General features: G+C 45.2%; 1 protein-coding gene across 3 annotated transcripts in view; it reads right to left on the reverse strand.

Annotated features, from left to right (window-relative positions):
- TMEM25 (transmembrane protein 25) overlaps window positions 1-27,641 on the reverse strand; it is a 122,673-nt gene that overhangs the window by 38,436 nt on the left and 56,596 nt on the right. For 2 of the 3 annotated variants that reach the window (XM_077250592.1, XM_077250590.1), the window contains 5 exons: window positions 27,246-27,479; window positions 24,884-25,123; window positions 24,672-24,800; window positions 24,531-24,558; window positions 13,332-13,432 (listed from right to left, as the gene is read on the reverse strand). In XM_077250592.1, the coding sequence (XP_077106707.1) occupies window positions 13,332-13,432; window positions 24,531-24,558; window positions 24,672-24,800; window positions 24,884-25,123; window positions 27,246-27,479 (732 nt within the window). The remainder of the gene's footprint in view (window positions 1-13,331; window positions 13,433-24,530; window positions 24,559-24,671; window positions 24,801-24,883; window positions 25,124-27,245; window positions 27,480-27,641) is intronic. The other variant, XM_077250591.1, reaches the window with a different exon arrangement.

The raw sequence follows: 27,641 nt of genomic DNA on the forward strand, positions 1-27,641 counted from the left end.
CACGGTTATTCATTCATATTGGACCGCTTACGTCGTGCTGTTTCTCTCTACTCAAAGATGGGTAAATAATAGATTACCCTAAAGCCAAAAGATAGGTATGTACGGGTAAATTACACTATCCTCCAAACACTGTTTATACCTCCATGGACCAAGGCCTATTTAGACACCTGAGTATCAGACATACACCCTGACCCGGAATAAAGAAGATACATCCCTACCTAAAGATAATGAGAAAATGGATATGTGGATATATGCTCTATATGGAGTGACACGGCAAACCCTCTAAGTTGGAAATGATAGGTAAAGAGTGAATACTATACCTATCATTTCCAACTTAGAGGGTTTGCCGTGTCACTCCATATAGAGCATATATCCACATATCCATTTTCTCATTATCTTTAGGTAGGGATGTATCTTCTTTATTCCGGGTCAGGGTGTATGTCTGATACTCAGGTGTCTAAATAGGCCTTGGTCCATGGAGGTATAAACAGTGTTTGGAGGATAGTGTAATTTACCCGTACATACCTATCTTTTGGCTTTAGGGTAATCTCTTATTTACCCATCTTTGAGAAGAGAGAAACAGCACGACGTAAGCGGTCCAATATGAATGAATAACCATGAATGTGCCTTCACTCTTTAAATAATCGGGTACGCATAAGTCTCCACAGAACGTGGCTTGCTGTACTGGGGAAATACCGGAAATGACGCTATGTCATTTGAGCGTCCCGGTTGCCAGGGAGATTGTGCGTATCACTATTAGGTGCACGCGCCTTGACATACTAGGATCTATGGGCTACACTAGGCCGGTTATATGAGTGCGCGACGTCGAGAGGTGAACGCGCCCTCACAGACCGGAAGCTAGAACCACAGCGTCCGGAAGTACGCTATCATGAAAGCCGGTCACTATCTGCTATAAGGGCGGGCAGCAAGTAAGCAAACCAGCGATTTCTCATCACCATGCCATAATCCCCTGATGAATCTATTCAGGAAGAAACGCGTCGGGAGACATATTTGAAACAAGAGACCCCGAGACGGATGTATGTGAAAACCGCCAGGGAGTCGTGAAAGACTCAACGCTGCACGAGGAGTATGATGACTATCAGTAGCAGCAGATGAGTATACTTTGAATAGGTGGACATAATATGAGATCCCACTAGGCGGCCGTTGCGGACACACACCCTGAGTGGTTTCCGGTAGTGGAAAACGGTGTTACTGTCTGTTTAGCCACGGTTTGGGAAATGTTCAGTCCATCTAGGACCCAAGGTATCTAGGGTCCTATGTTGATTTGCATATATGGTATATTGCATATGTATACTGCTGTTAGTACTGTATTTCACATCCCCCACAAAGGAGCCCCGTGAGAGGCGTCCCCAGGCATACCCAGTGTATCAAAGCGGGTGGTCCCCGTCTCAGGGGCGAGTGTCACCACCATTGTCCACTAGATTACATTGGTAGGGGAGATTTCCTCGGCTGTGGCACGTTGGACTCAACTGTAGTTGGGCAGTTTATCTCTGTATCCAATGGTGGCCATGAATGGGTCCCCAGGGATGATTTAAAGCAGTGATTTTTATATGTGGTTCGTTCGTTTTGTGTTGTTTGTGTATGGTAGCACTAGCACCTTTGTGACTCTGTTTGTACACACCATTTTTATCGAGTAACATAGTAAAAGTTACGTTTTAATGCTTCTATTATTTCAAAAACCTGCTGATATTGGTACTGAACTGGAAATCCACTTTCCTGAACACAGGATCTTAATAGGGAGAGAACAGTGAGAGTTCTTTTCCTTCAGCTCCTTGGGGGGTGAAGTCATAGAAAGTGAATGGAATACAGCGTTTAAAGGCAGGCTACATTCAGAGATGTCGGATTCATCATCACAGTTGTCATACTCCCCTATTGCTGATAGCACCTTGTTAGGCCGTCTAGGACACTTAGGACAATTGATCAAGAAGTGGTCAGACTGGCCGCAGTAGAAACATAGACTTTCACGAAGGAGATGCTCCCGGCGCTCATTGATCTCGCGTCTCTGAATGGAATCAATTTGCATGGGCACCTCCTCCACTTCCCGAGATGTTTTACCTGCAGGCTCTTTGGAAGGAAGGGAAAAGTTAGAAATACGGTTATATGCAGCAAATTTCTCCTGCCTACGCTCAGTAAGGCAAATGTCTATGCGCACACAATGCTGTATAAATGTCTCTAGTTCTTGTGGTGACTCTGAGCGAGCTAGTTAATCTTTTATAATACTAGACAGACCCCTTTTAAAAATAGGCTATTGTGCATAACTGTCCCAATTGGTATCTACCGCCAATCTCCTGAATTCAGTGGCATACTCAATAACAGAACATTTAGCCTGGCGTAAAGACAACAAAGCAGATTCAGCGGTTGCACGGCGATTAGGGTCATCAAACATTAATGCCATAGCGGCCAAGAAATCATCCAAGTCATTTAAACGTGGGTCACGAGACTCAATCAGATTCGCCCAGGCGAGCGCTCGTGAGGTCAGTAGCATTATTACACACAATACTTTGGATCTATCAGTAGGAAAACGGTCAGCATGCACATCAAAATATAGCATACATTGATTCACAAAGCCACGAAATTTGTCGCGATAACCATTAAATCTGAATGGGGGCAACTTAGGTGGGCTAGCTGGTGGCGGTTGCCCAGAGGGTAAAGTCACTTGTGCAGCTATTTGCGTGCTTATGTCCTGAAAAGCCCGTCAATACTGGGACTCCATGCCAGCAAGTTTGTTTTCCTGGGCTGCCATGCGATTGCTTAAGTCCTGAAAAGTTTGTCCAAACACTTGTTGATTGTGTTCAAAGCTTCCAAACTTCTTTTGCAGACCTTCCACATCTTTCTGCAGTGATCTAATTATGGAAAACACCTGCTCTAATCTGCTCTCTGCAGTCATTGTTCCAGCAGTCTCCTTTTTTTTTTAGGGCTAGATTATCCTGTAATAATTATAGGGGATAATTCAGGAGACTCTTTGCGTGGAACAAGACAACAGGACACAGTTTTATAAGTGGTAAAGTTTATATTATCACACGGTGATTCAAGCAGGTGCAGAGAGAAACTCAAGTCCACAACACTTGGTGCAAATAATAAACACAGCTTAGCAGTCTATAGGAAACTTCAGAGGTAGATGCAAAGAAACAGAAAGTCTATGAAGCACAGTTATACTTGAGGAAACTTGACACGAATAGATCCTTGACTTAGTCCAGACACAGATAGATATGCTATTAGGCCGTTCAAATCATATCTTAGCTCAACCAGGGAGGCCTGGTTAATAGTCTCAGGTTTTGCAGAGCAGAAACAGCTTACATGTCCAGCAAATGCAGATGAAAGTAACATGAGCAGCAGATGAAGGAGGATTACTGAACACTGGTGTATGCAGCAGGAACTCAGAGCAGAGTGGCAGGATCTCCAACACAGGTTCACAGGAGCAGGTGCAGGTGCAAGGCCAGGGAGTAATCAGGAGCTGGATGCAAAGCAGAATAATCTAGCACAGACTGAAGGCTGGGGTGGAGTTTTATAGCAGGAAGACAAGTGCACATGAGACCAAAGACACCATGTTGGAAAAGGGCAGTAATGCACAAAAGGTAAAAAATGTTCAGAGTCCTGACACGCTGTTGATACACCCATATCCAACACTTTCTTTCATTGTGGAGGTGGACGCTTCTAATAATGCTTTGGGGGCTATTCTCTCCCAAAGAACTGGAGAGAAGGGTCTGCTACATCCTTGTGCTTTCTTTTCCCGTAGACTAACCTCAGCAGAGAAGAATTACGACGTGGGAGACAAGGAATTGCTGGCTATTATTGCGGCTTTCAAAGAATGGAGGCATCATCTGCAAGGAGCTGCACAACAGATCATAGTGCTAACTGACCATCGCAATTTAGAGTTCCTTAGATCCGCTAGATGTCTTTCTCCTCGTCAGGCTCGTTGGAACTTATTTTTAAATCAATTTAACTTTGTTATCTCGTACCGTCTGATGCTTTATCCCGAATCCATGCTGCGGATTCCGTACCTGGATCCCCATCCAACACCATTCTATCTGATGCCAATTTCATCGGAGTTATCCACGATCAGGACTTGTGGAAGGAGTGAGGGGGGCCTATGAAGGTGATGTATTTCTGGCCAACCCACCTGTGGATATTAATCTTGTCTTTAAGGGTGGCATGTGTTTCAGAGATCGACGTATCTACGTCCCTGAGGTCGTCCGTCTGCAGATCCTCAAGTTGGTACATGACTCCAAGTTGGGTGGTCACAGGGGGGTACAGAAGACACAAGAGTTCCTGAGCCGATTCTTCTGGTGGCCAACTTGCCTGAAGGATACCAAGGACTATGTTCTCTCTTGCAAGGTATGTGCCCGTTACAAGACTCCTCATGTGGCACCTACGGGTCTTCTACAACCATTACCTGTTCCGTCCCGCCCTTGGGGGTCTATATCAATGTACTTTATTGTGGAGCTGCCTACATCGGGGGGCATGAATACAATCATGGTGGTAGTTGATCGCCTGATTAAAGCTGCTCATTTTGTTCCATGCACCGGCCTCCCCTCAGCTAAAGATACAGTGAACTTGGTTATACAGAATGTCTTTCGGTTGCATGGGGTTCCGGATGAGATCATCTCTGACTGTGGAGTTCAGTTCACTTCAAGATTCTGGAAGGGGTTTTGCTCTGCACTCAATATTAATGTCTGTCTCTCTTCCGCTTACCATCCCCAGACAAATGGTCAGACTGAGCGTACCAACCAAACGCTGGAACAATATCTAAGATGCTATGTCAGCCATCTGCAGGATGACTGGTTGGAGTTGCTGCCATTAGCTGAATTTTCATATAATAATTCTCAGAGCGTCTCCACTAAATTTACACCTTTCTTTGCCAATCTGGTTTATCATCCGTGTATTTTACCTAGGTCTCCAATTAATTCTCCGGTTCCGGCAGTGGAGGAAAGGCTGACTGCGATAAGACAAAATCTGGAGGTTCTGAAGGAATCCCTGACCACAGCTCAAGAACGTTATAAGAGATCGGCTGATAGATTCCGTGAACCTGCACCCATGTTCAAGGTAGGAGATTCCGTGTGGTTAGCAACTAAGAATCTGAAGTTAAACGTTCCTTCACAAAAACTTGGACAGAAATTCATTGGCCCTTTCAAGATCAACGGTATTGTGAGCTATGTGGCCTGCCGGCTGAAGCTGCCTAGGACTATGAAGGTACACCCAGTTTTTCATGTATCTTTACTAAAGCCTATATCTCCTAATACCTTCCAGGGATGTGTTGTGCCACCTCCGCAGCCTGTGGTGATTGATGGGCAAGAACAATTTGTGGTGGAGGAAATTATTGATTCCAGGATTCGCAGGAATCGGCTCCAATATCTGATAAGATGGCAGGGATATCCCCCTGAGGAAGACTCCTGGGAACCTGTGGAAAACATGAATGCCTAACAGATGATTTCTCGTTTTCATCAGAGATTCCCTGAGAAACCAGGTCCAGGATTGTCCTGAGGCCGCTTAGAAGAGAGGAGGGAGGAGCAATGTCAGGACTCTGAACATTTTTTACCTTTTGTGCATTACTGCCCTTTTCCAAGATGGCGTCTTTGGTCTCATGTGCACTGTGTCTTCCTGCTATAAAACTCCACCCCAGCCTTCAGTCTGTGCTAGAGTATTCTGCCTTGCATCCAGCTCCTGACCTCTGATTACTCCCTGGCTATATACCTGCTGCTGTGAACCTGTGTGGTGATCCTGCTACTCTCCTCTGAGTTCCTGCTGCATACACCAGTTTCCAGTAATCCTCCTTCATCTGCTGCTCGTGTTTACTTCCATCTGCATTTGCTGGACATGTAAGCTGTTTCTGCTCTGCAAAAACCTGAGACTATTAACCAGGCCTCCCTGGTTTAGCTAAGATATGATTTCAACTGCCTTATAAGCTTATCTATCTGTGTTTGGACTAAAGGTACCGTCACATTAAGCAACGCTGCAGCCATATAGACAACAATGCCGATCGCTGCAGCGTCGCTGTTTCATCGTTGTGTGGTCGCTGGAGAGCTGTCACACAGACAGCTCTCCAGCGACCAACGATGCCGAAGTCCCCGGTAACCAGGGTAAACATCGGGTTACTAAGCGCAGGGCCGCGCTTAGTAACCCGATGTTTACCCTGGTTACCAGTGTAAATGCAAAAAGAACCAAACAGTACATACTTACATTTCGGTGCCTGTCGCGTCCCCCGGCATCCGCTTCCCTGCACTGTGTAAGCGCTGGCCCTAAAGCACAGCGGTGACGTCACCGCTGTGCTTTGCTTTACGGCTGGCACTGACACATTCAGTGCAGGAAGCTCTGAGCAGTAGCGCGGACGCCGGGGGACGTGACAGACATCAGAAGGTGAGTATGTAGTGTTTTTTTTTTACTTTTACAATGGTAACCAGGGTAAATATCGGGTTACTAAGCGCGACCCTGCGCTTAGTAACCCGATATTTACCCTGGTTACCATTGTAAAACATTGCTGGCATCGTTGCTTTTGCTGTCAAACACAACGATACACGCCGATCTGATGACCAAATAAAGTTCTGGACTTTAAGCTCCGACCAACGATATCACAGCAGGATCCAGATCGCTGCTGCATGTCAAACACAACGATATCGCTATCCAGGACGTTGCAACGTCACGGATCACTATCGTTATCGTTGGAAAGTTGGTCAGTGTGAAGGTACCTTAAGCCAAGGATTTATTTGTGTCAAGTATCCTCAAGAATAACTGTGCTTCATAGACTTTCTGCTTGATTGCATTTTCCTCTGAAGTTTCCTATAGACTGCTAAGCTGTGTTTAATATTTACACCAAGTGTTGTGGACTTGAGTTTCTCTCTGCATCTGTTTGAATCACCGTGTGATAATATAGACTTTACCACTTATAAAACTGTGTCCTGTAGTTGTCTTGTTCCACGCAAAGAGTCTCCTGACTTATCCCCTATAATTATTACAGTTGTGTGTGTTTTCTCCATGTGCCTGTATGACCTCTCTACAACTCCTGGGCATGCTCCTGATGAGGCGGTGGATGGTCTCCTGAGGGATCTCCTCCCAGATCTGGACTAAAGTATCTGTCAACTCCTGGACAGTCTGTGGTGCAACGTGACATTGGTGGATGGTGCGAGACATGATGTCCCAGAAGTGTTCAATCGGATTCAGGTCTGGGGAATGGGCGGGCCAGTCCATAGCTTCAATGCCTTCATATTGCAGGAACTGCTGACACACTCCAGCCACATGAGGACTGGCATTGTCCTGCATTAGGAGGAACCCAGGGCCAACCGCACCAGCATATGGTCTCACAAGGGGTCTGAAGATCTCATCTCAGTACCTAATGACAGTCAGGCTACCTCTGGGGAGCACAAGGAGGGCTGTGCGGCCCTCCAAAGAAATGCTACCCCACACCATTACTGACCCACTGCCAAACCAGTCATGCTGAAGGATGTTGCAGGCAGCAGATCGCTCTCCACGGCGTCTGCAGACTCTGTCACGTCTGTCACATGTGCTCAGTGTGAACCTGCTTTCATCTGTGAAGAGCACTAGGCGCCAGTGGCGAATTTGCCAATCCTGGTGTTCTGTGGCAAATGCCAAGCATCCTGCACGGTGTTGGGCTGTGAGCACAACCCCCATCTGTGGACATTGGGCACTCAGACCATTCTCAGACCTAACCATTTGTGCAGACACATGCACATTTGTGGCCTGCTGGAGGTCATTTTACAGGGCTCTGGCAGTGCTCCTCCTGTTCCTCCCTGCACAAAGGCTGAGGTAGCGGTCCTGCTGCTGGGTTGTTGCCCTCCTATGGCCCCCTCCACGTCTCCTGGTGTACTGGCCTATCTCCTGGTAGCGCCTGCAGTCTCTGGACACTACGCTGACAGACACAGCCAACCTTCTTGCCACAGCTCGCATTAATGTGTCATCCTGGATGAGCTGCACTACCTGAGCCACTTATGTGGGTTGTAGAGTCCATCTCATGCTACCACGAGTGTGAAAGCACAACCAACATTCAAAAGTGACCAAAACATCAGCCAGAAAGCATTGGTACTGAGATGTGGTCTGTGGTCACCATCTGCAGAACCACTCCTTTATTGAGGGTGCCTTGATAATTGCCAATAATTTCCATCTGTTGTCTATTCCATTTGCACAACAGCATGTGAAATTGATTGTGAAACAGTGTTGTTTCCTAAGTGGACAGTTTGATTTCACAGAAGTTTGGTTTACTTGGAGTTGTATTCTGTTCTTTAAGGCTGTGTGCACACGTTGCGTTATTTTCGCGTTTTTTCGCTATAAAAATGCATTAAAACGCATACATTATGCATCCCATCATTTAGAATGCAGCACATGATGCGTTTTTTTTCCGCGATAGAAAACGCATCACGGTAAAAATTGCAGCATGCTCATTAATTTTGCGGATTTTTGCGTTTTTCCCGCTATTTAACCCCTTAATCCCATATGACGTACTGTCCCGTCAAGGTGACCTGGGACTTAATTCCCAGTGACGGGATAGTACGTTATATGCGATCGGCCGCACTCACGGGGGGAGCGCGGCCGATCGCGGCCGGGTGTCAGCTGATTATCGCAGCTGACATTCGGCACTATGTGCCAGGAGTGGTCACGGACCGCCCCCGGCACATTAACTCCCGGCACACTGCGATCAAACATGATCGCAGTGTTCCGGCGGTATAGGGAAGCATCGCGCAGGGAGGGGGCTCCCTGCGTGCTTCCCTGAGACCCCCGGAGCAACGCGATGTAATCGCATTGCTCGGAGGGTCTCTTACCTCCTCCACCCTGCAGCAGGCCCGGATCCAAGATGGCCGCGGCATCCGGGTCCTGCAGGGAGGTGGCTTCACTGCGCCTGCTCAGAGCAGGCGCCGGGAAGCCTCCAGGAGCTGTGCACGTCAGATCGCCGATCTGACACAGTGCACAGCAAAGTGTCAGATTGGCGATCTTACACCATAACATCAAGCCCCCCCCCCCCCCCCCGGGGCAATGTTATAGTGTAAAAAAAAAAAAATTCCAAAAAAAAATGCAAAAAAAAAATATATATATTGTTCCTATAAATACATTTTTTTATCAAAATTTAAAAAAAAACAATAAAAGTACACATATTTACTATTGCCACGTCCGTAGCGACCCGACCTATAAAACTGTCCCACTAGTTAACCCCTTCAGTGAACACCGTAAAAAAAAAAAAAAAAAAACGAGGCAAAAAACGCTTTATTATCATACCGCCAAATAAAAAGTGGAATAACACGCGATCAAAAAGGCGGATATAAATAACCATGGTACCGCTGAAAACGTCATCTTGTCCCGCAAAAAACGAGCCACCATACAGCGTCATCAAAGAAAAAATAAAAAAGTTATAGTCCTCAGAATAAAGCGATGCAAAAATAATTATTTTTTCTATAAAATAGTTTTTATTGTATAAAAGCACCAAAACATAAAAAAATGATATAAATGAGGTATCGCTGTAATCGTACTGACCCGAAGAATAACACTGCTTTATCCATTTTACCAAACGCGGAACGGTATTAACGCCTCCCCCAAAGGAAATTCATGAATAGCTGGTTTTTGGTCATTCTGCCTCACAAAAATCAGAATAAAAAGCAATCAAAAAATGTCACGTGCCCGAAAATGTTACAAATAAAAACGTCAACTCGTCCCGCAAAAAACAAGACCTCACATGACTCTGTGGACCAAAATATGGAAAAATTATAGCTCTCAAAATGTGGTAACGCAAAAAAATATTTTTTGCAATAAAAAGCGTCTTTCAGTGTGTGACGGCTGCCAATCATAAAAATCCGCTAAAAAACCGCTATAAAAGTAAATCAAACCCCCCTTCATCACCCCCTTAGTTAGCAAAAAATAAAAAAAATAAAAAAATGTATTTATTTCTATCTTCCCATTAGGGTTAGGGTTAGGGTTAGGGCTAGGGTTAGGGCTAGGGTTAGAGTTGAGGCTAGGGTTGGAGCTAAAGTTAGGGTTAGGGTTGGGGCTAAAGTTAGGGTTAGGGTTGGGGCTAAAGTTAGGGTTAGGGATTGGATTACATTTACGGTTGGGATTAGGGTTGGGATTAGAGTTAGGGGTGTGTCAGGGTTAGGGGTGTGGTTAGGGTTACCGTTGAGATTAGGGTTAGGGGTGTATTTGGATTAGGGTTTCAGGTAGAATTGGGGAGTTTCCACTGTTCAGGCACATCAGGGGCTCTCCAAACGCGACATGGCGTCCGATCTCAATTCCAGCCAATTCTGCGTTGAAAAAGTAAAACAGTGCTCCTTCCCTTCCGAGCTCTCCCGTGCGCCCAAACAGGGGTTTACTCCAACATATGGGGTATCAGCGTACTCGAGACAAATTGGACAACAACTTTTCGGGTCCAAGTTCTCTTGTTATCCTTGGGAAAATAAAAATTTGGGGGGCTAAAAATCATTTTTGTGGGAAAAAAAGGATTTTTTATTTTCACGGCTCTGCGTTGTAAACTGTAGTGAAACACTTGGGGGTTCAAAGTTCTCACAACACATCTAGATAAGTTCCTTGGGAGGTCTAGTTTCCAATATGGGGTCAATTGTGGGGAGTTTGTACTGTTTGGGTACATCAGGGGCTCTGCAAATGCAACGTGACGCCTGCAGACCAATCCATCTAAGTCTGCATTCCAAATGGCGCTCCTTCCCTTCCGAGCTCTGCCATGCGCTCAAACAGTAGTTCCCCCCACATACGGGGTATCAGCGTACTCAGGACAAATTGGACAACAACTTTTGGGGTCCAATTTCTCCTGTTACCCTTGGGAAAATATAAAACTGGGGGCTAAAAAATAATTTTTGTGGAAAAAAAAATAATTTTTATTTTCACGGCTCTGCGTTATAAACTGTAGTGAAACACTTGGGGTTCAAAGCCCTCAAAACACATCTAGATAAGTTCCTTAGGGGGTCTACTTTCCAAAATGGTGTCACTTGTGGGGGGATTTAATGTTTAGGCACATCAGGGGCTCTATAAACGCGACATGGTGTCTCATCTCAATTCCAGTCAATTTTACATTGAAAAGTCAATCGGCGCTCCTTCCGAGCTCTGCCATGCGCCCAAACAGTCGTTTACCCCCACATATGGGGTATCAGCGTACTCAGGACCAATTGCACAACAACTATTAGGGTCCAATTTCTTCTCTTACCCTTGGGAAAATAAAAAATTGGGGGCGAAAAGATCATTTTTGTGAAAAAATATGATTTTTTTATTTTTACGGCTCTGCATTATAAACTTCTGTGAAGCACTTGTTGGGTCAAAGTGCTCACCACACATCTATATAAGTTCCTTAAGGGGTCTACTTTCCAAAATGGTGTCACTTGTGGGGGGTTTCAAGGTTTAGGCACATCAGGGGCTCTCCAAACACAACATGGCGTCCCATCTTAATTCCAGTCAATTTTGCATTGAAAAGTAAAATGGCGCTCCTTCCCTTCCGAGCTCTGCTATGCGACCAAACAGTGGTTTACCCCCACATATGGGGTATCGTCGTACTCAGGACAAATTGCACAACAACTTTTGTGGTCGAATTTCTTCTCTTACCCTTGGAAAAATAAAAAATTGGGGGCGAAAAGATCATTTTTGTGAAAAAATATGATTTTTTTATTTTTACGGCTCTGCATTATAAACTTCTGTGAAGCACTTGTTGGGTCAAAGTGCTCACCACACATCTAGATAAGTTCCTTAAGGGGTCTACTTTCCAAAATGTTGTGACTTGTGGGGGGTTTCAATGTTTACGCACATCAGGGGCTCTCCAAACGCAACATGGCGTCCCATCTCAATTCCAGTCAATTTTGCATTGAAAAGTAAAATGGCGCTCCTTTCCTTCCGAGCTCTGCCATGCGCCCAAACAGTGGTTTACCCCTACATATAGGGTATCAGCGTACTCAGGCCAAATTGTACAACAACTTTTGGGGTCCAATTTTTCCTGTTACCTTTGGTAAAATAAAACAAATTGGAGCTGAAATAAATTTTGTGTGAAAAAAAGTTAAATGTTCATTTTTATTTAAACATTCCAAAAATTCCTGTGAAACACCTGAAGGGTTAATAAACTTTTTGAATGTGGTTTTGAGCACCTTGAGGGGTGCAGTTTTTAGAATGGTGTCATTTTGGGGTATTTTCTATCATATAGACCCTTCAAAATGACTTCAAATGAGATGTGGTCCCTAAAAAAAAATGGTGTTGTAAAAATGAGAAATTTCTGGTCAACTTTTAACCCTTATAACTCCCTAACAAAAAAAAATTTTGGTTACAAAATTGTGCTGATGTAAAGTAGACATGTGGGAAATGTTACTTATTAAGTATTTTGTGTGACATAACTCTGTGATTTAAGGGCATAAAAATTCAAAGTTGGAAAATTGCAAAATTTTCAAAATTTTTGCCAAATTTCCGTTTTTTTCACAAATAAACGCAAGATATATCGAAGAAATTTTAACACTATCATGAAGTACAATATGTCACGAGAAAACAGTGTCAGAATCGCTAAGATCTGTTGAAGCGTTCCAGAGTTATAACCTCATAAAGGGACAGTGGTCAGAATTGTAAAAATTGGCCCGGTCATTAACGTGCAAACCACCCTCGGGGCTTAAGGGGTTAATGCATTGGGAAGCTCTGGAAAAAACGCGTTAGAAACGTGCAAAAAACACGTCAAAAACGAGCAAAAAAAAAAAACACGTCAAAAACGCGCAAAAAATGCATGCGGATTTCTTGCAGAAAATGTCCGGTTTTGCTCAGGAAATTTCTGCAAGAAATCCTGAACGTGTGCACATAGCCTTCGAGTTCTCTTTATTTTTTTGAGCAGTGTATATCAGTGAATATCAGCCCAAATGATGGAAATACAGTGCTGTGCAAATTAATTGGGACAAAGCATTTTTTCAGTAAAATCATAAGTTGGTTACCAGTTGTACTTGAAACCCCACTTTTTTTTAAGTTTCTACAAATTATCTGACTAGAGGATTGCCGACCAATCCTGATTACACAGACAGCAGCGACTGAGACTTTAATCATTATACACCTTGAATAGTGTTGTGCCTGCAAGATTATTACTACCCCATCATCACACTCTACTGTAATAATGGATATCTCTACACTATTGTTTTTATATTTTTATAGGTTTTACATGTACCCTATAAATAATCCTCCAACCCTTTACTGAGTCATAGAGCAGGGCTTTTAAGGGTTGACTTACATGATTGTTTGCTTCATTATAGGGACTTTTTTCTTCCAACTGTTTAGAAGATGCTTGTAATATAGAATTTATAAGACAAATTACTGGATTGCATCATTGAACGAAATTAGACATGGGTACTTACTTTTTGTCTGAGGTCGAAGGTCATTGAGTTGCAAGTTGGATGGCAATGACATGTGCTCCCGGGGCAGGCAGCTGTTATTGAGCTTCATGTTATTAGAAGTGCTGTAAAATACATAAAGACCATTGATAATCTAAAAGTGTGCTCTCCACTGACAGTAGTAATGAAGAGATGAAGCTTTGTGTGATTATTATTCCCATCATAGGAAGAGCTGTCTATAGCCACATGCGTGTGCTGTAATTATATACCTATACCTCATACAGACACCTGAATATATATATATATATATATAAACCGTTTACATCAGCGTGATCTGCGTGCTAGACGACCTGCAAGGGTACCTGACCACACCACCAGGAACAGGAGTCATCGTCTTGCATGGGCCAGGATGCATCTACGTTGGACGAGGGACCAGGGGCCTCAGTGCTGTTCCCTCATGAAAGTAGATTAACAGTGACCAGAAATGATGGCCGCCAACGATGTTGAATAAGCCAAGCAGACCGCTATGCATCAGCCACTGTTGTCACCAGACGAGCCTTTGGTGGTGGTGATAGTGTGGGCAAGTGAGCCTAGTCAATACAGAACTGCCCTACACTTTGTCACAAGCCCCTACTACTTGAATGACATCAGTGTTGTGGATTCTGTTTGTGGGCTCCCTCTGGTGGTTACTGCTGGTACTGGGTGACTTTGGTGGGTTGCGGCCTTTGGTTTCCACCTGTCCATCAGTGGCTGGGTGTTTCCTATTTTACCTGGCCTTTCTGTCATTTCCCTTGCCGGCTATCAATGTGTTCAGATGTGCTCTGTTTGGTTCCTGCTACCTGCTCCCAGATCTTTCAGGATAAGCTAAGTGCTGATTTTCAGTTGTTTGGTTTTTGGTCCAGCTTGCTTAGAATGTCTCTATGCTAGCTGGTTGCTCTAGTGGACTGAGGTTCTCCCCATGTGCCATGAGTTGGCACATGGGTTCTTGTAATCTCAGGATGGTATTTTTGATTAGGGTTTTTTGCTGACCGCTCAGTCCCCTTTTGTATCATTCTGCTTTCTAGTTTTCAGCGGGCCTCTATTTGCTAAAGCTATATATATCATCTCTATGTGTGTGCCTTCCTCTCATTTCACCGTCAATACATGTGGGGGGCAACTATACCTTTGGGGTTAATTCCTCTGGAGGCAAGTGAGGTCTTTGTTTTCTCTGCAGTACTAGTTAGCTCTTAGGCTGGTGCGTGGCGTCTAGAACCAACGTAGGCACGCTCCCTGGCTATCTCTAGTTGCTTTTGTCAGGCGTAGGGCAGCGGTCAGCCCAGGTTCCATCACCCTAGAGCTCGTCCGATATTTGTTATACTTCGCTTGTCCTGTGCTATCCCTCGCCATTGGGGATTCATGACAGTATAGCCGGCCCACAAAGTGTTAATTGTTTGGGCTGAAGCAGGAGAAAAAGAAGTGTTCAGGGAAATTTTTTTTTTTTTTTCCTTCAGAGTTTTGCTGCCTAGCCCTTAATTGCTGTCTAGCTGCTTCTTACCTCCTCTTAACCCTTGAATGGCTCTGATCTTAGCTGTTTATCATGGATGTCCAGAGTTTGGCTTCCAGCCTGAGTAATCTCGCAGCAAAGGTTCAAAACATACAGGATTTCGTGGTTCACACTCCCATGTCTGAACCTAGAATTCCTATTCCAGAGTTTTTTTCTGGAGATAGATCTACCTTCCTGAATTTCAGGAACAATTGTAAATTGTTTCTCTCTTTGAAATCTCGCTCCTCTGGAGACCCTGTTCAACAGGTCAAGATTGTTATATCGTTCCTACGGGGCGACCCTCAGAATTGGGCATTTGCATTGGCACCAGGGGATCCTGCATTGCTCAGTGTGGATGCGTTTTTTCTGGCATTGGGATTGCTCTATGAGGAACCTAACCTAGAGATTCAGGCTGAAAAGGCTTTATTAGCCCTCTCTCAGGGGCATGATGAAGCGGAAATATATTGTCAGAAATTTCGGAAATGGTCGGTGCTTACTCAGTGGAATGAGTGCGCCCTGGCTGCAAAATTCAGAAATGGTCTTTCTGAGGCCATTAAGGATATTATGGTGGGGTTCCCTGCGCCTACAGGTCTGAATGAGTCTATGGCTATGGCCATTCAGATTGATCGGCGTTTACGGGAGCGCAAACCCGTGCACCAGTTGGCGGTGTCTTCTGAACAGGCACCTGAGACTATGCAATGTGATAGAATTCAGTCCAGAAGTGAACGGCAAAATTATAGGCGGAAAAATGGTTTGTGTTTTTATTGTGGTGATTCAGCTCATGTTATATCAGCATGCTCTAAACGCACAAAAAGGGTTGATAAATCTTTTGCCATTGATACTCTGCAGTCTAAGTTCATTTTGTCTGTGACTCTGATTTTTTCACTGTCTTCCATTTCCGTCGATGCCTATGTGGATTCAGGCGCTGCCCTGAGTCTTATGGATTGGTCATTTGCTAAACGCTGCGGTTTTAGTCTAGAGCCTCTGAAAGTTCCTATTCCTCTGAAGGGAATTGATTCTACACCATTGGCTATGAATAAACCGCAGTATTGGACACAAGTGACCATGCGCATGACTCCCGTTCATCAGGAGGTGATTCGCTTCCTTGTACTGTATAATTTACATGATGTACTAGTGCTTGGTCTGCCATGGTTACAAACTCATAATCCTGTCCTGGACTGGAAAACAATGTCTGTGCTAAGCTGGGGATGTCAGGGGGTTCATGATGATGCACCTCCGATTTCTATCGCTTCATCTACTCCTTCGGAGATCCCTGTGTTTTTGTCGGATTATAGGGATGTTTTTGAGGAGCCTAAGCTCAATTCGCTTCCTCCTCATAGAGAGTGTGACTGTGCGATAGAATTGATTCCTGGCAGTAAGTTCCCTAAGGGTCGTTTATTTAATCTGTCACTGCCAGAGCATACTGCTATGCGGAATTATATTAAGGAGTCCTTGGAAAAGGGACATATTCGTCCATCTTCGTCCCCTCTGGGAGCAGGTTTTTTTTTCGTGGCAAAAAAAGATGGTTCCCTGAGGCCTTGTATAGATTATCGCCTTCTGAATAAGATTACAGTCAAATACCAGTATCCATTGCCTTTATTTACTGATTTGTTTGCTTGCATTAAGGGGGCTAGGTGGTTCACTAAGATAGATCTTCGTGGTGCGTATAATCTGGTGCGGATAAAACAGGGGGATGAGTGGAAAACCGCATTTAATACGCCTGAGGGCCATTTTGAGTATTTGGTAATGCCTTTTGGACTCTCCAATGCTCCGTCAGTCTTTCAGTCCTTTATGCACAATATTTTCCGTGAATATCTGGATAAGTTTATGATTGTGTATTTGGATGATATTTTGGTGTTTTCTGATGACTGGGAGTCTCATGTTCTACAGGTCAGGAAGGTGTTTCAGGTTTTGCGGGCCAATTCTCTGTTTGTGAAGGGCTCAAAGTGTCTCTTCGGAGTCCAGAAGATTTCTTTTCTGGGGTACATTTTTTCTCCTTCTACTATTGAGATGGATCCCGTTAAAGTTCAGGCTATTTGTGACTGGACACAGCCTACATCTGTTAAGAGCCTTCAGAAGTTCTTGGGGTTTGCTAATTTTTATCGTCGGTTCATTGCTAATTTTTCCAGTATTGTTAAACCTTTGACTGATTTGACTAAAAAGGGTGCTGATGTTGCTGATTGGTCTCCTGCGGCCGTGGAGGCCTTTCGGGAACTTAAGCGCCGGTTTTCTTCTGCTCCTGTGTTGTGCCAACCTGATGTTTCACTTCCTTTTCAGGTGGAGGTTGATGCTTCCGAGATTGGAGCGGGGGCGGTTTTGTCACAGAGAAGTTCTAATGGCTCGGTGATGAAGCCATGTGCTTTCTTCTCTAGAAAATTCTCGCCCGCCGAGCGCAATTATGATGTGGGTAATCGGGAGCTTTTGGCCATGAAGTGGGCATTTGAGGAGTGGCGTCATTGGCTTGAGGGTGCTAAACATCGCGTGGTGGTCTTGACTGATCACAAGAATCTCATTTACCTTGAGTCTGCCAGGCGTTTGAATCCTAGACAGGCTCGTTGGTCGTTATTTTTTTCTCGTTTCAATTTCGTGGTTTCATACCTGCCAGGTTCAAAGAATGTGAAGGCGGATGCTCTTTCCAGGAGTTTTGTGCCTGACTCTCCTGGAGACACTGGGCCTGCTGGTATCCTTAGGGATGGGGTAATATTGTCCGCCGTATCCCCGGACTTGCGACGCGCATTGCAGGAGTTTCAGGTGGATAAACCGGATCGATGTCCACCAGAAAGACTGTTTGTTCCGGATGATTGGACCAGTAGAGTCATCTCCGAGGTCCATTCTTCTGTGTTGGCTGGTCATCCTGGAATATTTGGTACAAGAGACTTGGTGGCCAGGTCTTTTTGGTGGCCTTCCTTGTCTAGGGATGTGCGTACCTTTGTGCAGTCTTGTGAAGTGTGTGCTCGAGCTAAGCCTTGCTGTTCACGGGCTAGTGGGTTGTTGTTATCATTGCCCATCCCGAAGAGGCCTTGGACGCACATTTCCATGGATTTTATTTCTGATCTCCCGGTTTCACAGAAAATGTCCGTTATCTGGGTTGTGTGTGACCGTTTTTCTAAGATGGTTCATTTGGTGCCCTTGCCTAAGTTGCCCTCCTCCTCTGAGTTGGTTCCTTTGTTTTTTCAGAACGTGGTTCGTTTGCATGGGATTCCGGAGAATATCGTTTCTGACAGGGGATCCCAGTTTGTGTCTAGATTTTGGCGGACGTTTTGTGCCAAGATGGGCATTGATTTGTCTTTCTCGTCTGCATTCCATCCTCAGACGAATGGCCAGACGGAGCGAACTAATCAGACCTTGGAAACTTATTTGAGGTGTTTTGTTTCGGCTGATCAGGATGACTGGGTTGCTTTTTTGCCACTGGCCGAATTTGCTCTTAATAATCGGGCTAGTTCTGCCACGTTGGTCTCTCCTTTTTTTTGTAATTCGGGGTTTCATCCTCGTTTTTCCTCTGGTCAGGGGGAATCTTCGGATTGTCCTGGAGTGGACGTGGTGGTGGACAGGCTACATCAGATTTGGAATCAGGTGGTGGACAATTTGAAGTTATCTCAGGAGAAGACTCAGCAGTTTGCTAATCGCCGTCGCCGCGTGGGTCCCCGACTTCTTGTTGGGGACTTGGTGTGGTTGTCTTCTCGTTTTGTCCCTATGAAGGTCTCTTCTCCTAAGTTCAAGCCTCGGTTCATCGGTCCTTATAGGATCTCGGAGATTCTTAACCCTGTATCTTTCCGTTTGGATCTCCCAGCATCGTTCGCTATTCATAATGTGTTCCATCGGTCGTTGTTGCGGAGGTATGAGGTGCCCGTTGTTCCTTCGGTCGAGCCTCCTGCTCCGGTGCTGGTGGAGGGAGAATTGGAGTATGTTGTTGAAAAGATCTTGGATTCTCGTGTTTCCAGACGCAGACTCCAGTATTTGGTTAAGTGGAAGGGTTATGGTCAGGAGGATAATTCCTGGGTGGTCGCCTCCGATGTTCATGCGACTGATTTGGTCCGCGCCTTCCATAGAGCTCACCCTGATCGCCCTGGGGGTTCTCGTGAGGGTTCGGTGACCCCTCCTCAAGGGGGGGGTACTGTTGTGGATTCTGTTTGTGGGCTCCCTCTGGTGGTTACTGCTGGTACTGGGTGACTTTGGTGGGTTGCGGCCTTTGGTTTCCACCTGTCCATCAGTGGCTGGGTGTTTCCTATTTTACCTGGCCTTTCTGTCATTTCCCTTGCCGGCTATCAATGTGTTCAGATGTGCTCTGTTTGGTTCCTGCTACCTGCTCCCAGATCTTTCAGGATAAGCTAAGTGCTGATTTTCAGTTGTTTGGTTTTTGGTCCAGCTTGCTTAGAATGTCTCTATGCTAGCTGGTTGCTCTAGTGGACTGAGGTTCTCCCCATGTGCCATGAGTTGGCACATGGGTTCTTGTAATCTCAGGATGGTATTTTTGATTAGGGTTTTTTGCTGACCGCTCAGTCCCCTTTTGTATCATTCTGCTTTCTAGTTTTCAGCGGGCCTCTATTTGCTAAAGCTATATATATCATCTCTATGTGTGTGCCTTCCTCTCATTTCACCGTCAATACATGTGGGGGGCAACTATACCTTTGGGGTTAATTCCTCTGGAGGCAAGTGAGGTCTTTGTTTTCTCTGCAGTACTAGTTAGCTCTTAGGCTGGTGCGTGGCGTCTAGAACCAACGTAGGCACGCTCCCTGGCTATCTCTAGTTGCGTTTGTCAGGCGTAGGGCAGCGGTCAGCCCAGGTTCCATCACCCTAGAGCTCGTCCGATATTTGTTATACTTCGCTTGTCCTGTGCTATCCCTCGCCATTGGGGATTCATGACACATCAGTAATCCAGTCTTTGTGCCTCCACACAAACAACACAGGCCTAATCTCATCTTCATGGATGACAATACTCAAACTCATCGAGGTCGCATCATTAGGGAGCAGCTGCTGATGACTGGGGTACCTCAAATGGAGTGGCCTGCACTTTGTACAGACCTGAATCCCTTAGAAAACCACAAATACAATTTATATCAGCGCCAGGACAGGAGGAGAAGAGCTGTAATAATGAGCCTCCTGCTCTGCTGGGAACTCCAATTCTTGTTGGAGAAGGTGCAAGCAGGGAACATGGATGGCACGATGCAGTGACATCATTGTACTGTCAAGCACCCAATGCTGCACTTCATAGAAGAGAAGATGGTGGACGGGAGCCTGGACTAGGTAATTATAAGAAATTAGAAAAAAAAAAAAAAAGCTTATATTACTTGGCCATGAAATGGTAGCTCAGCTGAGTCACAATTGAAGAAACCTCGTCATATGCCATTGCTGACGAGCTTCCGTTGTCAATAATGGCTGTCGACAAGGAGGAGGAAGCATTTCCTGAAGACAATATCCCTGAGTTGGAGCTGCCCAGGGGAAACTTTAAAACCGCCCAACTGAGGAACTTTGATTAAAAAAATATTTTGGAAAAAGTAAGGGTGCTAAATGTTGTTGAACCAGTATTTGGGTTGCAAGTTTGACTAAGCATAATGATCGGTTATGCCAAGGGACCAAATTAACAGGCCATGCAAAAGAGCGTTTCCTCAAGGCATGATCATGGGGGTATAGTCTGTGGACTACGGTGAAACAATTTAAATCTGTGGATCGGGTGTGGGTATCGGTGCCCTCCATGGGGAACAAATTAATCACCAAGTGGCAAGGACCCTATTAAGTGTTGGAAAAGGTTGGAGAAGGCCACTGTAATGTTTACCAACCAATGAAAAGAAAGCCCCACAAGGTATGTCCTATCACTTGGTCAAGTATTGGCGGGATGGAGTTCACAATTGGTTGTGTGAAGATGCCAAGTCCCTTGTTTTGGGCAGAGGGGGAGGGGATGTAAAGAAGCAGATGGCAGAATCCTGGATAGGAGCTGCTGAGAGAGTTAAAAGAGACAAGATATGGGTCTATTTTGAAAGGGCAGCTGATGTGTTCATTCCTTGTCTGGGAGAACAGGTGCAAACACCTCTTGTATTTGGGTCTATGTATACAAGGTGGAGGACCTGTGTAAGTTGTTTAAACTCTGCAAGAGGCCGATGTCACGATTCCACCCCTCAGGGTGTCTGGGATGCAGTTTCTGACAGCTCGGCCGTCCAATGCGGTACAGGGGCGTGCTAAAACTGTCAGTACTTTGATTGACAGCATGGCCCTCCAATCTGGTTCAGGGGCGTGTTGAGCTGTCAGTGTGTTGATTGACAACTCGACTAGCCAATCTGTGACTGGGAGTTGTCGGCTGTCTCTAAGTGTTCACTATCCTGGGTGATTGCCATGCCTACTTAACTGAGAAGCTTCTCTCAGACCACTGGCAGATGTACATTCAACAAGTGATGTTTGTGCTCCCTGTGCCTTGAGTTCTGTATGCTTTATCTGTTCCCTGACCTTGGATTTCGTTCTGACCATCCGCCTGTTTAACCCTTCTGCTCCAATCCATTATCCTCCCGGTACCCCGACCTCAGAACTTTACCTGACTACGCTTTTTGTCTCTTCCTGTTTATGACGTATCTTCCTGGTTTCTGACCTTGGACTCCTTGACCATTCTGACTCATGGCTTGACCGTGAGAAGTGACTAGCGACAGCGTCACAGCCGAGTGTTGGGCTTTGAATATTGAGCAGCTGAACTGCTCTGTTACTTCTATATGGACTCTTTGCGTAGCGTCGCGAGCTGGGACGCTGTAAATCTAATTACCGGTAACAGTTTTTGGAATTTATTGGTCAGTTTAATTTTGTAACCATTGTTATAGCTTTATATTGTTTTTAATGTGCTTTTTATATTTTGTATCTTTATGGTTTGTGGGAGGGATTTGGTGGCTGGGTGTGTCATGGCCGGTGCACTATATCCGCTGTCTGTCCTGAGCACAAATCGACCCGTAGAAGTGCAGGCACAGCGCGAAACGGCCGTCGTCCTCCCCTGCTCACACGAGCTTCGGCTCCCTCTCCCCCGGCCATGAATTTTATCTGGAGTTATTGATAATAAAGAAGTGACTTTTGAAGACTGGTGAGTGCCCTTATTGCTGTTCTTACAAGGATTATGTACATAGAAGTCTTTTTTCCTGAAGGAGCACCCGAAGTCATAAGTCAGCGGTATATGGATGAGTCACATCTGGTAGCATACCCTGAATAGAGTCTCGTTCACACTGTTGGACAAGGGATTGTGCCGCTCGTGGTTTTTTTTTTTTTTGTGGCTATATTGGACTCTTTGTTTTGTTATTACTTTCTGCTGGAAGTTTATGGAGTTAATAAACTTTCCTGCTTGGACAAGAAACTGCGAGCTTGAGTGAACGGTGCAAACTATCAATGAGCTAAATCCCTACACTACCCATAGCCTTCATACACAATTTCCAATTACATCTGTTTATTACAGAAGTCACTACAAAAAATCGTATAATGGACAGCAGGGGTCCTTGATGGAACACTTTATTTTGATGAGTGAAATAAAGAGCTGCATACAAGAATGACAGAATTTGCAACAGAAATCCTGAATGAGACCTCTAATGCAGATTTAAGCAAAAGTTTAATAAGAGTAGGTGTCTGATTACTTGAAAACCCTTATGAGTTTAGAAGTAAACCCTTTTTTATTGTTAAAAATTGTTTTGATCCCACTATACCCAATGTCTAATCACAAAAGTGATATCGTGGCTGCATATAAAGTATGAAATCACAGCATCACAGAGATGATCAGGAAACTAAAAGAAATCTGTGTTCCTCTGAATGCGGACACCCAGACTCTGTCTACTACGTCTGAGTGTCCGCCTAGTAGGCATATATGCCCAAAAATAATGTATGACAGATTGCACGTTCACTCTGTTAGCACCATTATGGCCCAGTTGGCGCATACGCCCAAATCCTGTTTTATGGTGAAGTTCAGACGTAAGCCTCATCAGGCACTACAGATGAGTGTCAAAACACAGTGTGAAAGCACCATAAGGTTTGTGTGTGGTTTCATCTGCTGAAGTGGCTTCAAGTAAAAAACCTGTTTGTTAATGAAAGACCTGCATCTCCTGGTCATGCATATGTAATGCAAGTACTATACAAGGTTTGTTCAGCAATTACAAAATATTTTTAAAAGGGCTCAGATTTTTTTTTTTTAAATAAAAGCTCTTGTCCCAGATCTTATTTACTCTTTTCCCGCAGGTGTCTACTTCCTTGGTCTCATCTCGATATACCGGAAATTTCCTCTAATCCAATCACTGGATGCTCATCTCAACTAGTGATTGCCTGATGGGCATTTACAACCATTTCCAGATTGTAGAGACCATGATGCTAAGAACCAGGTGTGCATCAAAATAAGACTCTGAAGGTTTACCGTATTTTCCAGATTAAAAGTTTCACTTTTTTTTTCTCCCAAATTTGGGGTACTGGTGGCCATTTTCCCGGGGTACACCACATTGAAAAGTATGGAAAGTGCAGTGCTCTGGGCTTTTACAAAATGTCAGTGAAGCGACCACACCTCCGAACATCACCTCCTTCCAGCATGGGTCCCACACAGCATCGCCTCAGTCCTACCTTTAGCTGAACACCACCCCCTCCAGCCTAGGACCTGCAGCATCGCCTGAGTCCTACATCAGCTGAATACCACCTCCTACCAGCCTGGGGCCTGCAGCATCGCCTGAGTCCTACCTCAGCTGAACACCACCACCTACCAGCCTGGGTCCCGCAGCATCGCCTCAGTCGTACCTCAGCTGAACACTACCTCCTACCAGACTGGGGCCCACAGCATCGCCTCAGCCCTACCTCAGCTGATCACCAACTCCTACCAGCCTGGGGCCACAGCATCGCCTCAGTCATACCTCAGCTGAACACTACCTCCTACCAGCCTTGGGCCGCAGCATCGCCTCAATCCTACCTCGGTTGAACACCACCTCCTACCAGCCTGGGGCCACAGCATCGCCTCAGTCCTACCTCAGTTAAACACCACCTCCTACCAGCCTGGGGCCGCAGCATCGCCGCAGTCCTACCTCAGCTGAACACCACCTCCTACCAGCCTGGGGCCACAGCATCGCCTCAGTCGTACCTCAGCTGAACACCACCTCCTACCAACCTGGGGCCGCAGCATCACCTCAGTCCTACCTCAGGTGAACACCACCTCCAACCAGCCTGGGGCAGCAGCATCACCTCAGTCCTACCTCAGCTGAACACCACCTCCTACCAGCCTGGGGCCGCAGCATCTCCTCAGTCCTACCTCAGCTGAACACCACCTCCTACCAGCCTGGGGCCGCAACATCACCTCAGTCCTACCTCAGCTGAACACCACCTCCTACCAGCCTGGGGCCGCAACATCACCTCAGGCCACCCTCAGCTGAACACCACCTCCTACCAGCCTGGGGCCGCAGCATCGCCGCAGTCCTACCTCAGCTGAACACCACCTCCTACCAGCCTGGGGCCGCAACATCACCTCAGTCCTACCTCAGCTGAACACCACCTCCTACCAGCCTGGGACCGCAGCATCACCTCAGTCCTAACTCAGCTGAACACCACCTCCTACCAGCCTGGGGCCGCAGCATCGCCTCAGTTCTACTATTTTTTTTTTTTTAACTTTAAGTCCCTTTCAAAAATCATTTTAATTTGCTGGACAACCCCTTTAATTAGCAGACATCACGGGCTTGGCATAAAGTGTAGCTAGACATGATCAGCTCATTTCTCACCTTAGTGTTAGTTGGTTTCCCATATGATCTAAAAAAGAAAGATTATCAGTAAATTTTGTAAGAGGTGCATTTGGATCCTCACCCACATCCCACCCCCTAAATTTCCTTATCCAACTAGGATGATTTCTTTTCACCACTCACATCGGATTCTTTTCTTTTTCAGCACAAGACAACAGACGAGGATATTAACCAGAAGAATCCCAGCAATCAGTGCAGACCCTGCCCCAATCAGAAGCACCAGTGGGAGCTCCACCTTGACGGACAGGAGGTCTGTGATTTGGAGAAAGAATTGGATTATTCTTCAGACTCATACTAGTATCATAGATGTACTGCTACAGGTTCAGATAACTCACCTGCTGGTGCAACAGACGTATGACTCACTTCACTTTGTTTGGTGTTAACTTTTACCCTCAGGCTACCATTGCCATCTATACTGCGAGTGTCCAACAGGAGAAAGCGAGAAGAATTGGTGAAGAATCGTCCATCTTGATCTCGAAGGGGGAAGCCAGATGGAGGCTGATTCTGGATCACTAGCAGAAGTAGGAGGGATAATCCAGAAACATGGGGTGTACTAACTGGAGAGTCTGGTGGGACTGAGAGGTAGAAAATGTATCACAGATTATAATTATGCACTATATAGATATTTTTTGGGCCGCACATTATCTGTTAACTTTATACACTGCAAGGATCTAAGTGTCTCCTTCTGGAATAACTCTTTATCTAACCTAAAAAATATTTACTAATACACTGCTCAAAAAAATAAAGGAAACACTAAAATCCCACATCCTAGATATCACTGAATGAAATATTCCTGTTGTAAATCTTTATTCATTACATAGTGGAATGTGTTGAGAACAATAAAACCTAAAAATGATCAACGAAAATCACAACTAATATCCAATGGAGGTCTGGAGTTGGAATGATGCTCAAAATCAAAGTGGAAAATGAAGTTACAGGCTGATCCAACTTCAGTGGAAATGTCTCAAGACAAGGAAAGTATGCTCAGTAGTGTGTGTGGCCTCCACGTACCTGTATGACCTCCCTACAACGCCTGGGCATGCTCCTGGTGAGGCGGCAGATGGTTTCCTGAGGGACAGTCTGTGGTGCAACATGATGTTGGTGGATGGTGCGAGACATGATGTCCCAGATGTGTTGTATCGGATTCAGGTCTGGGGAACAGGCGGGCCAGTCCATAGCTTCAATGCCTTCATCTTGCAGGAACTGCTGACACACTCCAGCCACATGAGGTCTGGCATTGTCCTGCATTAGGAGGAACCCAGGGCCATCCGCACCAGCATATAGTCTCACAAGGGGTCTGAGGATCTCATCTCGGTACCTAATGGAAGTCAGGCTGCCTCTGGAGAGCACAAGAAATGCCATCTCACACCATTACTGACCCACTGCCAAACTGATCATGCTGAAGGATGTTGCAGGCAGCAGATCGCTCTCCACGGCGTCTCCAGACACGTCTGTCGCATGTGCTCAGTGTGAAGCTGCTTTCATCTGTGAAGAGCACAGAGCGCCAGTGGTGAATTTGCCAATCCTGGTGTTCTGTGGCAAATGCCAAGCGTCCTTCATGGTGTTGGGCTGTGAGCACAACCCCCATCTGTGGACGTTCGGCACTCAGACCATCCTCATGGAGTCGATTTCTAACCGTTTGTGCAGACACATGCACATTTGTGGCCTGCTGGAGGTCATTTTACAGGGCTCTGGCAGTGTTCCTCCTTGCACAAAGGCTGAGGTAGCAGCCCTGCTGCTGGGTTGTTGCCCTCCTATGGCCCCCTCCACGTCTCCTGGTGTACTGGACTGTCTCCTGGTAGCGCCTCCAGCCTCTGGACACTACGCGGACAGACACAGCAAACCTTCTTGCCACAGCTCGCATTGATGTGCCATGCTGGATGAGCTGCACTACCTGAGCCACTTATGTGGGTTGTAGAGTCCGTCTCATGCTACGAGTGTGAAAGCACAACCAACATTCAAAAGTGACCAAAACATCAGCCAGAAAGCATTGGTATTGAGATGTGGTCTGTGGTCACCACTTGCAGAACCACTCCTTTATTGAGTGTGTCTAGATAATTGCCAATAATTTCCATCTGTTGTCTATTCCATTTGCACAATAGCATGTGAAATTGATTGTCAAACAGTGTTGCTTCCTAAGTGGACAGTTTGATTTCACAGAAGTTTGATTTACTTGGAGTTATATTCTGTTGTTTAAGTGTTCCCTTTATTTTTTTGTGCAGTGTAAATGATTCCCATTTCAGTGAGGTCGAGCATCTCTATTTTGAAATACTAAATATGTCTCTGAAATTGAGGTTTTATCCATCAATCATCTCTTGTCTTTTGTGAAGTCTAATGTTTACATTCAGAAGAAGCATATTGTTAAGGATAAGATTTCAGTATTTAACTAAAGCTTGTTTTAAAAAACTATAACACAAAGTCTACAGAATAGATGATGAATCCATCAATGTCAAAGCCCCAAGACCGAAAATGAAGTCCACTACAGCCCCAACCATTAGACACTCTCTAAGCCTCGGTATATAGGATGGATTCCCCCTTGTATTGGTGAATGCTTTTACATTACATTGCACTCTATATATCTTTCCAGTGTTACATGTAAGATTTTATCTTAAATGAAAGTGTTAAAAAACAATTCCTGTACCAGCTACCTGCCAAGGCAAGCTGAGGTCACTTCTCGGGTACACCATCAGTACTTACAATGAATGCTCAGCAATTCTTCATCTTTGCCTTTTGTACCATTACAGTTTTCTCCAATAATCTCTGCAAGGGACAGGCTGCTTGTACTTCCAGGGGTTACTGGTAGCATAAATGGGGGCTCTCTACCAAGCCCTACCTCTTGCTTTACACCATTTAAATACCAACTTAAGGTAGAGCCACTGGCCTCACACGACACTCCATGAACTCCATTTTTTAAAACTGGTTTCCCAAGAGCTGAAATAAGCATGAAAATATTATTGGAATACCTATAATTAATAAATGCAGTATTTAGATATTTGTAATAATAATACTCCTCAAAATTGAAATTACAACACCAAAAAATTATTCAGTATAGAGTATGACATACCCACACTTCAGCTCCATGGCAACTATCAA

Source organism: Ranitomeya variabilis, chromosome 4 (genome assembly GCF_051348905.1).
Source record: "Ranitomeya variabilis isolate aRanVar5 chromosome 4, aRanVar5.hap1, whole genome shotgun sequence".
NCBI classification, from domain to species: Eukaryota; Metazoa; Chordata; class Amphibia; order Anura; family Dendrobatidae; genus Ranitomeya; species Ranitomeya variabilis.